Source organism: Beta vulgaris, chromosome 6 (assembly GCF_026745355.1).
Source record: "Beta vulgaris subsp. vulgaris cultivar EL10 chromosome 6, EL10.2, whole genome shotgun sequence".
NCBI classification, from domain to species: domain Eukaryota; kingdom Viridiplantae; phylum Streptophyta; class Magnoliopsida; order Caryophyllales; family Amaranthaceae; genus Beta; species Beta vulgaris.
Genome location: NC_079207.1, coordinates 19796437 through 19810433, shown reverse-complemented (window position 1 = coordinate 19810433; position 13997 = coordinate 19796437). Strand labels below are relative to the sequence as shown.

General features: G+C 35.3%; 1 protein-coding gene across 1 annotated transcript in view; it reads left to right on the top strand.

The window, feature by feature from the left end:
• Positions 1–8339: 8339 nt before the first annotated feature.
• Positions 8340–13997, top strand: part of LOC130591967 (protein PIN-LIKES 3-like) — a 65905-nt gene continuing 60247 nt past the window's right edge. Inside the window, exons 1-2 of the mRNA XM_057395989.1 lie at positions 8340–8565; positions 13667–13746. Of these exons, the coding sequence (XP_057251972.1) occupies positions 8431–8565; positions 13667–13746 (215 nt within the window). The 5' untranslated portion in view covers positions 8340–8430. The remainder of the gene's footprint in view (positions 8566–13666; positions 13747–13997) is intronic.

Here is a 13997-nt window from a genome sequence, read left to right as displayed (position 1 = left end):
CACAGTCAGCGGCACCACGGACCACGAACAACAGCAGCCTAACAACCATCATCCACCAGCAACAACAGCAAACCGATGGACATCGACGAACAGGGACGAGCACAAGGTCGACGAACAGGGAGAAGGAGAAACGTAGCGCTGTAGAACGACGCGAATCCGATGAACTTTAAACGCCGGCAAGCCCAGAGGGTGGAGCTCCGGCAATATCAAGCGAGAGGAAAGAGAAAGAAATCACACGGTTAGAGAGAGGGGTTTCGGAATTCACGGGTTTGGGGGTTTTCTTTGGGATTTTGTTTTCGAGCGTGGTAACTGATAAGAGGGAGAAAGAGTTGGGGTTTTGGTTTAGGTGAGAATGCCGACCAAAAGATCTAAGGGGGGGGGTGTTTTACTTCATTTACCGACAACATAAAGGAAGGGAACTCGACTTTGGTTTCCTATTCGGGTAAATACATATCAACAAATTACTCATTAAACGCGATATATAAAATAATATAATAATAACTCCATTAAATTAATATAACAAATATATATATACATGATCGTCAAATAAAATTCATACTCCATAACTCAAATAAAATAAGATTTTCGAAACATAATTAATTTAAAAATTGTAATTAGCTTTTAAATAAACACTCTTAAAAACAAGGCTATTACATACTACCACCCTTATCAAAAGTTTCGTCCTCGAAACTTGAATTATTCTTAGAAAATCAAAATCTCAAGCTCGCAAGACATTAGGCGTCCAGCCTCCATTCTACCATCATCTTTTGGTTCTCTACTTCAACTTGATTCGCGAAATCAAGGAGCAAAGAAAATCTCTACTTCGACTTGACACGCAATATCAAGGAGCAAAGAGCAAAAACTTGTTGGCATTGGAATTCAACCATCTCATTTGCAGAGATCTCGTTTGAAATTAATTTAAAGAAGCAAAGAATATAAGTTTTCTCAAAATACACACTGTTAAGTAATTAATGATATAAGATACAATCAAGCTATGACAACATAACATTATACACATTAGCAAATATGCACATAAGTAATACCTATGCAGATAAATGGATCCATATAGTACACGCATAAGCGCAAACACTCATACGGCTTGATTCATTTATACCTAACTCTTTAGTCAATCCATTAGACCTATTTTCAACCCTTACACTATGATATGGAGATCACAGCGTGTCCAAAAACTAATAAAGCTCTGATACCACTTGTAACAGCCCGAATTCTCTCGACCAGCTTACAGAGGATTAAGCACAGCGAAAGAGACTCTGGTCGAGATAACCCGAACTATTACCATCACACTCACCGAACTACATCGGAGAGTGTGGACTCATTCCCAATTCTATTCAAATTATTAACTATTAGACAACGCTTGATTCTCAGACTTATTGTCATTAAATTTCTAAAAAATCCGCAGAATTTCCTTTGAAAATAGGACAACGCTAAAGCGAGAATGATTTAAACCTGTTGCAAATTCAATTTATAAAATATTTCCAAATCCCAAAGCTCAACAACCTCAACGCTTTCGCAGAGCAACAAACAACAGAGAATCAAGACAACTAGCTACCGATTCTTAAATGAAGAAATATATTATAGAAAATAAACGATTAACTATTACAAGTGGAGCGTCCTCACTTCAATAACAAATATAATACTGCACCATCTCGTATCCGCTTCAGCTTGCAAAAGGATAACTCACGGCTTCAACCTAAAACATTTAAGATACTGCCACCCACCAAGTGACAGGCCACAGAAATGACAAAATACGTACACACATCAGCAAAGCTGAGTACTAACCCATAAATAAGCTTAACACATGCTTTGGTGGCTTTCACTTGAAAACGACTCTCACATAATCAACATGAGTTCAACAATCACATCAATCAGAGTATGCTTAGCAGCAATATTCTTGTTGAACATACATATTATATTCCTATCAAATTCCTCTTTTCACAATACATCATTAATCACATAATAACAAACACAATAAGGTGACTCTCAACAATGACATCTTTTTATATTCTCATTTGGTCAACCTTTCAACTTACCACGATTCCATAATAAGAATTTGGGGTCACTAACTTTGATATAAATAATATCTTCATTTCCTTTAGTCGATTTCTTATTGAAAATTTACACTTATGCTTTCATATTCTAACAATCACTTTCTTATATTCTATAAACATCCTCTTATCATGCAATAAATATCATAACAACTTCCACTATAACGATTCCTTATCAGGAACCCACATAACAAGATACGATTCCTTATCGGGAATCCAACATTAGTATCACTTACCAAGATATGCCTCCTTATCAGGAAACCACTATCAGTATTCATATTTATATACTGAACAAACATTCATTACTTACCTGACATGATTCCTTACCGGGAATTCAATATCGAAATAACTTACCACGATACGATTCCTTATCGGGAATCCATTATCGATATAACTTTCATACTTTGCGATGACATTCTTTTCAACCAGGGGGAAAGAGAACGCGGCGGAGGAGACAAAGCTTACACTCCGACAGTGGGGTCGTCACCCAACCATTCGCTTTACTTTTGGCCAATAACCGCGACTAGTCGGAGTACATTTTTCCGCTGATTTCATCAGCCATCCACAGGTTTCACATTACCTTATATAACGCCCGATTATCGCCCCACAGAGCAATGGGCAGGTTTCCCTGTGGGGCCCCCAAGGTTCACAGTCCATGGGGCACTGTTCATGTCACCTCATCCGTCGACTTAGACGAGGCTACTTTCCCCTTTCAGATTCCTTTCGATTATCGTTCACAACTCAATCAGATCATTCATATAACTCATCCAATGATTTAGTGATCCTTTATATCAATCTTTGAACAACGAACCAAACCAAGTGATTTCCCTCGTAGGTAACCATAATCATTTAACTTATAACTCTTATAAATACGTATTTCTAAATCGATACATATACGCTTTTCAATTCTATTTACCATCATAATGCTTGTGAGCCACAACTGGTAGTAATTAATCATGTCAATAAAACATCCACAACAATATTACTAGGTTTCTCAATTAGAATTAACTAACAAGAGTTGTTAAGCAAATTCTACACATTACACGCTTTTGCATATACATAGTTCATACTAATTTTCCTTTTCATACTTATCAATCTATATTCATCTAGATAATAATACTAGTTATCAAGTCCCCTCAATAATCACAATATAGAGGTCTCTCTCTTAGAATTAACTAAGGAAAGTTAACTTAAAACACACAACTCAAGTTTCATCAATCACAGGTTGATTATAGTAACTAAATATGATCCAAGCTATACCATTAGCTGAGTTCTTATTAACATAATCAGTAATAAAACCAAACCAAGTACAAACCATACTTATGGTCATATAGGGCGAGTTTATCTCATTAAAACAATTCCATTATCTAAGTGGGACTTCTTCAAAGTAATTCATAACTTACATTAATTTATGTAGTTGAACACACACACTCTTTTACTTTAGTGAATCACTAGTCAAATAAGCCGACTTTATTATCATTTTTTGTTTATAGTCATCGAACTAAAATACTTTATTAAACATATCTTCACTAATCTAATCCATAGTTAAAGTAAACTAACTTTCATACTCTTCATATTATTATAGTATTAGTTAATCCTTTCTTTGACTTCGTGTGAGGTTATCAATTAGGTTAACCCATTTAAGCAGTCTACTCAAACTATTCTTCCCCAAATTATCATTGATAACTCTAGTCAGATTTTCATATAACTAATCTTTTATATATAGACTTACACCCAACCAATCCTAAAACATCATTTTAGTTACAAGTAGAACACTTATCACAAACTTACCACATCAATCCACTTATTAACATAGTATATACTGTGACAAAATGATAACCACAATTAGAATTCTAATTATATATTAGGTATACCACCTTCCACAATTCAGTGATTCCATCAACAACGTAAAACAACTTTCATGTATCGCATAAACAAAATCAATAACATAATTTCATTACTATATAATATGTTACTCAAGTCCCTTTAAACACTAATAAAGATCATTTAAGCCAAAAACCAGGACTTCTATAACATAATTAACAATGAACTCGAACAACTATTCTGATTGATAACATGAATATAATTTTAAGGTTAACAATTCTATTAACATTAGGACCAAGAATATAGATTAACTCTTAATAGCTCACAACATTCCAATTCTTTAATCATTAACTAATATCAAGTATTTCTCATCTAGCTTAATTACGTAAAACTAGCTTCATTACTTTTCTTATATGAGAATCATCTCTCATGAGTCTAATTACAACTCATTGATTAGGAGATATAAACTAACATATTCACTCTTATGCTAATAACCTTCTAAGAATAATCATGGCTCTTCAAATAACTCTTCGCTTCATAACTCAATTCATGATTCCACTCTAATAATATTAAGTAATATCAATTATCCTTTCTCACTAATTAACTAATCAAATAAACCAATCCAAGTAATACCAATAATCATATCTTGTTACTCTTACTGTAAACGATCCTACGAATTTAAATTACAAACTCTAGTAAAATAAACAATTCAATAGATTACTTACTATCCAACGTGGCGAGAGTAAAACTTCAGTCACCCAAACTAAACCAACCCTTCTAAGTGAACTGATTTAGGAACTTATAATTACAAATCCTCTCAGAAATCAACATTACACCAATTTAATTTATTACTTAAGTAAAGGAGCTTCCTCAATCTCAATTTACCACCAACAATTCACGAAAAGACATTAGAACCCCATTTATGAAATCAACTAGCACAAACACAAATCAATTTTGATATATTGATTCATAACCAATTCACAATAATTCATCATCATATCAACAATAATTCAATATTATCAACTACATCAAACATCAACAATCATAATCAATTCACTAATCTTCAATTAGAATTAAAGAAAAACAGAATTAGTATCAAAGGAAGGAGGACACGGTGTAGTACCTTTACAAGAGGTAACACACCACTGCAGCAACTCCAAGAAGTGGCGGCTACCACCAGTAGCGACACCGTGTCGCAGATGAGCAGCAACAACAACCAGCGAGAGGAGAGAGAGAGGGCGCAAGCAGGGGAAAGGAAAAACCGACAGTCAGCGGCACCACGGACCACGAACAACAGCAGCCCAACAACCATCATCCACCGGCAACAACAGCAGACCGATGGACATCGACGAATAGGGACGAGCACAAGGTCGACGAAGAGGGAGAAGGAGAAACGTAGCGCTGCAGAACAACGCGAATCCGATGAACTTAAAACGCCGGCGAGGCCAGAGGGTGGAGCTCCGGCGACATCAAGCGAGAGGAAAGAGAAAGAAATCACGGGGTTAGAGAGAGGGGTTTTGGAATTCACGGGTTTGGGGATTTTCTTTGGGGTTTTGTTTTCGAGCGTGGTAACTGATAAGAGCGAGAAAGAGTTGGGTTTTTGGTTTAGGTGAGAATGCCGACCAAAAGATCTAAGGGGGGTGTTTTACTTCATTTACCGACAACGGAAGGGAACTCGACTTTGGTTTCCTATTCGGGTAAATACATATCAACAAATTGCTCATTAAACGCGATATATAAAATAATATAATAATAACTCCATAAAATTAATATAACAAATATATATATACATGATCGTCAAATAAAATTCATACACCATAACTCAAATAAAATAAGATTTTCGAAACATAATTAATTTAATAATTGTAATTAGCTTTTAAATAAACACTCTTAAAAACAAGGCTATTACAGTAGGTTTCACTCTTCACTCCTGCCTACTCGCGTTCTTCTTACAATCCTCCTTTTCAAGCTCCAATTTCTTACAATTCATAAACTACACCAAAGACCACTTCAACCTTTTTCATTAAGAAACTCCAATTGATCTGGAAAATCCCAATCAACTTTCACTTCAATCAAAACACGAGCATATTATAACTTATCACGGTTAGCAGTAGCTTGATCAACCTTCACATATTGTCAAATACTAGCTACAATCTTCTTTAAAAAAATTTCATTCCAATACTTAAAATCCAACCTAAGTTTAATCCTAAGTTTGCAAAACATCAAATGATTATTTCATTACATCCATTTAGGCTCCCATGGTTTCATGATCAACGACTTGTTATCAAAAAAGTAATTCGATCCAGCTAAGACCTCATCTCTCTTCTCCGTTGATCTAAATCTCACAATAAAAACCCCTTTCTTTAGCACAGTACCTTATCCACCCCCATTGACCTCCAAATTATCTAATGTAACCCTCTATAACAACCTTATCCACCCCCATTGACCTCCAAATTATCTAATGTAACCCTCTATAACAAAGGGAGGAGGATTAGCTCCAATCACATAACAAATAGTAGGAGAATTCCATAATTCAATTTCAGATTCAATATCTTCATCATCAATTTTACCCTTATCTACTCTCACATCAGCATTTTGAGCTACAGAAGGACTTACCAATTCTTCTTTAAATTGTATAATCAGAACAGGTTGAACACTTCTATGGGCCCAAGACTTCCTCCCCTACTGCTTCTCAGATGATGTATGCATAGAAGTAAGCCCTTCAGAAAACAAATGGTGCGCATACTGACTATGTCTAATCGCTCGGATATCCTCCTCTTCAGATTGAGCCCGAACTTCAAATTCCATCACATCAACTCCCAAAATCTCACATCAACTCGTTGATTCACCACTCGGCGCTGATGGTTTTTCTGTAGGATTATTTAACTTCTTCCCTTTTGAAGTCCTTGCCATAGCTACGATGCTTATGCACCGAGAGGAAATTCTGGAGAAAGAAGCTCCCTACTTACAATCTCATCAATCGGAATGATGTGAATTATTCGCAATTATGTTAGTTAAATCATGCCTGATAAGATAATTTAGACAATTAATCTATGTAATTAATCTTGTGATTTGATTAAGTGATTACCTACATTAGATCTTATGCGTTATAAAACAACCTTCAACATGTTTGTCTTTTTCCTACAATTAGATGAATTATGTGCATGTAATTAGAATATGTCACTGAATTAAATAAGAAAATTGATCACTCTAACTCAAAACATCTTATTTTTTAAATTTTTTTTCCTAAAAATTGAATGTCGACTCTATTCCAAGCCAAAACAAAATTACAAATTGTATTACATGCCCAAAAAATTAAAGCCCCACAACCCACTTACTATAGTAAATAATATCTCACTACCATGTACCAACTACTAAGAATTAATTGAAAACCAAATAAACTTCTAACTGTGAATTAGTTAAATTGTATAATTAGTATGGTTTAATTATTAAATAGTATAGGAAATAGTTTCTCTCTATATGACCCTGTTCGATTTCAAGGCTACTCGGTAGCGGGTGCCTCAGGTCCTATTGAACGAACGAGCAAAGGGGATAAAATCCGACTAACATCCTTTTCCGTTGCGCATTTATCCGAAAGAAATCCTAGGACTCTCTGGGAAGTCGGTCCCCAAAATACAAAGATTCTCATATCCCTATATTCCCTTATAATGTTTCTAATTTGACTTTTATATGTTTATAAAATATTACAACTTGAAACATAAAAATAACGAACGGAGGGATTACTATACTATAAGATAAAATCATTTTACGATAATTTACTTTAACGGAGTGACTTTTATATGGTAAAAGGTGCTTACTAGTTTAAAAGTAACCAACTTTAATTTGAAGGAAAAATTATTTTAAATAAGTCAACCTTTGTGCGATCTTCCCCTTTTAAGTCTACCTTTTGCTTATTCCTGATTGAATTAGGCTTGTATGTCTATTTTTTTTCTATTGAGTTTTAAGCTGTTTGTGACTTGTTTAGTAGGCTACTTATGAGTCTTGAGAACTATTGGAATTAACATGTCCTATTTCTTTGTCTAGATTCATCATCTCCCTCTTACATATTCAGAGACTAAAAGAGAATTATATTGTTTCTTTTCTTCCCTTTATTCAATACCGTAGTGGCTATATAAATATTTAATATTCTGAGTCCTACACAAACTGACCCTTTGGCCTTTGCCAAATATACGAAACAAAAACGTTTCGGAGATGGTCAACGTCTCAATATCAACTCTCTATTAATGTTTATTAATATTCTCGAAATCTATTTCCTTTTCGATCCATTTTTCTCGAATAACTTCCAGGCTTTAAATAATGAAGAATTCTCATTATCCGAAAAATTGAAGTTTTTGAATAGGTAAAGATTAAGAGCATGTCGTACTACTGCTACATAATCAGAGTTTAAATAGATCTGCCATGTTATAATCAGAGAGTAATTAGAAAAACACCAACAAATATTGGACAGTTATAAAAGCTTCATTCATAAATCAGCGGTTGTTCGAGTTTCCAAAATCAAAGCTTTGGCAATCGAGCAACAATGGGATTCTTAACATTCTTTATGGTGGCCTTTATGCCGGTGTTGTTGACGTTGTTGTTAGCAAGTGTTGGTCTCATTTTTGCCATGGATAGGATAAATCTACTGGGTCCAACAGTAAGGCACAACTTGAACAATGTAAGTACATATACGCTTTATTTTCTCTGTCAAAAGTCAAAATTAACTACTCCCTCGGTTTCAAAATATATAGTTCTCATTTCCCTTTTTTCATGTTATTCAAGTAGAATTAAGTTCTATTGAGTGTCAATCTAGAAACAATAGCAAACAATAATAGAACACCAAATAACAAAGCAGGAAAGAACACACAAGAACTTTAACGTGGAAACCCAAGAACTAGGAGAAAAAACCACGAATATGCATTAAGGATTCGATGAATATTCAAGAAAGATTACAAAAGCACTCAAGAACTCTCTCTAATGATTTCTCTCTCTCTAATATGTAAATAATAATGAAGAACACAATTTATGACGTATTAGGGCATCTATTTATACTCCTCCTTTGAAAAACGCCTTTTCGAAACTAAACCGCGCCAAAAACAGCCCAGCCCGATCAGGTCGGGCGAGACCCGCCCGATCGGGCGCTTAACTCCAGCTTCAAACGTGTATACGGGCCCGATCGCGTGAGGAACGCCGGAGTCGTAATTCAGTCCTCAGCCCGATCGAGCGAAGCAGCCCAACTCCATCGGGCGACACACAAACTGCCATATATTGTCTTCGTTGCAGGCCCGATCGGGCTCCCTTGCCCGACCCGATCGGGTGAAGCTACAATCTCCCCGATTTGACGCATTTCTTTGACGCAACCTTTCTCCACACCTCTTACACTTTCATGAGCTTCATATGAACCATATACCCAACAATCTCCCACTTGGAGATAGGTGTAAGTGAAGAAAAACTTAATCATCATCTCATTTATCTCAACTCCTAATCCACCACCTTCACTAACAATCAACGAACGCCAATTAAGGTCCTACACAACCTTAGTTTATCACAACTCACACTCTTAGTGAGCATATCTGCAGGGATTCTTAGCTAAATGCACTGCACTTTAACTATCACTATAAAGTATCACCTTCTCCTGTTTAATATCTATCTCCTTAAGAAAACCGATCAACCATACCATCTCCTTAGCTGCCTCCGACATAGCCACATATTCAGACTCTGTAGTAGACAAAGAGATTTCATTCTGTAACTTGGACATCCAACTCAGTGCAGTACCCCCTACAGTAGAGACATATCCTGGCGTGCTTTTGCTTGTATCGATATCTCCACTGAGATCAGCATCAACATAACCCTCAAGCTTTACTCCCTTCTCCAGAAACAAAGCCACGTACTTGAAGTACCCTTCAAATGCCTTAGTAACCACTTTACGGCATCCTAATGTTTCTCACCTTGATTAGAAACAAACCTACTCACAACTCCCACTAGAAAAGCAATGTCTGGCCGTGTGCACACCATGACATACATCAAGCTACCAACAGCTGAAGCACAGGGAACAATGGTCATCCGCTCCTTTCTGCTTTTGTAATCGGTGAATGCTCCCTTGTCAATTTGAGATCACTAGGAAGCAGTGAATTTGCAGGTTTAGCATCTTTTACATTAAACCTCTTCAGCACCTTAAGAATATAATCCTCCTGAGACAACTTCAACATACCAGTAGACTTGTCCCTGAAAATCTTCATGCCCAAGATTTGTGTAGATTCACCCAAATCCTTCATCTCAAATACTTGTGACAGCTTTCCTTTCACATCCATTTATCACATCCATACTTGTACCAGAATCAGCATATCATCAACATCAGAAGTAAATAAACATAGTCATTTTCATACCTCTGAAAGTAACAACAATGATCACTATCAGCTCTCTTGAACCCACTGCTACACATGAATGTGTCAAACTTTATGTACCACTGTCTAGGAGCCTGCTTCAACCCATATAAGCTCCTCTTGAGCTTGCACACCAAGTTCTCCTTTCCCTTGAAATTTAAAAGCATCTGGTTGCTTCATGTAAATCTCCTCCTCCAGATCACCATGTAGAAACGCAGTCTTAACATCCATCTATTCTAAGAATAAATTTTCAGCAGCAACAATAGCCAACAAATACGAATAGTAGTTAACTTCACAACAGGAGCAAATATTTCATTATAATCTATACCCTCCTTTTGTAGGAACCCTTTACTACTAATCTCGCCTTTACCTGACACTTCCATCAGGCTCTTTCTTCAGTCTGAAGATCCACTTGTTGCTAAGTGCTCTCATACCTTTAGGAATGCAGACAACTCCCATGTCTGATCCTTTCCAGGGACTTCATCTCATCTTTCATGGCTAACTCCCACTTAGATGAATCAGTCGAATTTATTGCTTCCTTGTATGATTCTGGTTCACCTGCATCAGTTAGTAACAAATAATACATAGAAGGTGAATATCGAACAGGTGTTTTGGACACCCTTGCGGATTTTCTCAAGTCAACTTGAGAGACAATTCTCCTTGCTAGAACTGGAGCCTCTTGGTTGTATGACAATGTACCCTTAATTACCAGGCTGTGAGATATCTGACTCATCATAATCAGACCTGCAGGAGTGTGAACTTCATCTCTATGTTGCTCACCCTTCTGAACAATGACATCCCTTCCATCAATGCCACCTATCTCCACAACTCCTTCTCCTGAACTCCCACTACTTCAGTAATCTCATATTTATCACCAAATACATCCTTATACAGCTTAGTCTCATCAAATGTGACATCACAGTGTCTCAAAATCTTCCTCCTTTTGGTTCCCAACATCGATATCCATACTTCTCAGAACCATATCCAATAAAATAACATTTAACGGTCTTTGGGTCTATCTTGTCATGTTTCTCATACTGAACATATGCAACACAACCAAATAGTTTTAGAAAAAGAAAGATTTACCTCCTTTTCACTCCAAACCTCCTTTGGCAACTTGAAATCCAATGAAACTGATGGTCCTCTGTTGATCAAATAAGCTGATGTACTAACTGAATCTGCCCAGAAAGTCTTATGTAGCCCTGCATGCAACCTCATACATCTAGCCCTCTCAGTCAGTGTCATGTTCATTCTCTCTTCAACTCCATTCTGTCGAGGTTTCCCTGGAACTGTTCTCTTCAGAATAATGTCGTTCTCCTCACAAAGTTTTGTATACTCTGCCAATCCATACTCACCTCCATTATCAGACTTAATGCACATATATGTATACATATATATGTACATATATATATATATATATGTACATATATATATATGTACGTACATATATATATATATATATATATATATATATATATATACGTACATATATATATGTATACGTACATATATATATATATATATATATATATATACGTATATATATATATATATATACGTACATATATATATATATATACGTACATATATATATATATATACGTACATATATATATATATATATACGTACATATATATATATATATATACGTACATATATATATATATATATACGTACATATATATATATATACGTACATATATATATATATATACGTACATATATATATATATACGTACATATATATATATATATGTACATATATATATATATATGTACATATATATATATATATGTACATATATATGTACATATATATATATACATATATATATATATATATTAATATATATATAATATATATATAATATATATATATATATATATATATATATATATATATATATATATATAGAAGTGAGTTCATTTGAGAATGCATACTTACATGAGAAATGAGAATGTATTTTATGCGCATGAGGTAAGTCATGTAACTGTAATGAAAAAGTGAGGTAACTCTAATAAAAAAGTGATATAACTCAAAAAAAAGATACATCTTTTCATCTTCCCTCATCAATTTCCACCGTAACCAATATACCTCACCTTTTCAAAATATCTTATTTCATTAGTCCATTAATACTTCACTTTTTAAACGAATATGTATGAACTATTTTTCCTATTAGACGTATCTATCAATATGCACCAGTTCAGGACTGGACCAGACCGGACCATAATGTGGAACTTTATTGGACCACGATTACACCAGAAAAGTTCCCATTCGGTCCAGTCTTGGACCTGCTGGACCGAATTATTTTTTTTAAAAATAATTTATTTGATTTAAAGATATTTATTAATTAGATTTATTAGAATTTAATCAAATAGTAAGTTTTTAACTTTCTAACTTTCAAGCTTGAACTTTTTTTAACATTTAAACTTTTTGTTTACGTAAAGAAAAGGAATTCCGATCCATCGGTCCGGACCATAATTTTTTGGGTTTGGACCGGATCAGGCCGATATTCCAGAACCAAGATTTTAGAAGACCGGACCGGAATTCGATCCAATCCAAATCCCGGTACGACCCTAGTATATGCACAACCCTAGATGTATCATGTAACTTGACATTATCTTTATAGTCTAGTGAAGTTTTTTTAGTGTTAACAAAATAATATATATTTTTTTTAAAACAGTGGAGATTTAAGGGTCCCATTTCAAAAATACGCACAGGGGCCAGGGCCTCCAACATCCTAGATTCGGCCATGTCTAGATATGGTACATCTTGTCATATTTTAAGGGAAAGTGGGAACATCCTAGATGCGGGCCTTTGCTCTATCTAAAATGCTAAATATCACCCTAAAATTTCATAAAATTACCCATGACCCATCTATCATTTTCATATTTACCCTCTCTTTTTTTATTTTCTTTTTCCAAACCACCACCTCCTGCCACCAGCACCCTGATTACCACCACCTCCTCCAGCCACACTGTCACCACTTGACATTACCCACCTGAAATTTATTTAAATAATGTACGAAACATTTGGCCAGGACGTTCCACTCATAGCCCAAATGTCTGGCTTGAACGTTTGAGCCATGGATAGAAACCATGAAATGTCTGGTCAGGATGTTGCACCCATGATCTAATCAAGACGTTTGAGCCATGGGTGGAATATCCTGACCAGACATTCCGCCCATTGCCCAAAATCAAAATCAATTTTTTTCAAGAGTTGGGTGGTGGCAGGAGAGGGTGGTAGGTGGTAGCAGGGGTGGCGGGTAGTGGAAAAAAAAAAGTAAGATAGTAAATTAAAAGTAAACCTGATGTGATTTTAGCAAATTTTTGGGCCGCGTTCACCAATCTCCTTCCTCTATGACTAACAAAAATTTATTTTTCTGTGAAAACAGTTGGTGTATTACGTATTTAATCCTTGTCTGATGGCTGCCTACCTGGCGAAAACCATTTCACTTGATGCTATGATTGAAATGTAAGTCCCGCAACTTCATCCAGTTATACATAAAATAGAGTACAATATTATGTTAATTCGCTTGTTCAACAAAAAAAAAAGTATTATTTTGCAGTCTAACCACTATTTTTAAAAATACTTTTAGTTGTCAATAATACTTCAATTTGTTAACATTCTTGTGCGTTAAGTGTTGAGTAACCTTTTGTTTTTATGGCGTTGACCCTCACTTATTTTGCCTGCGACTTTCATGTTTTCATGTGTTTTTTCTTTAT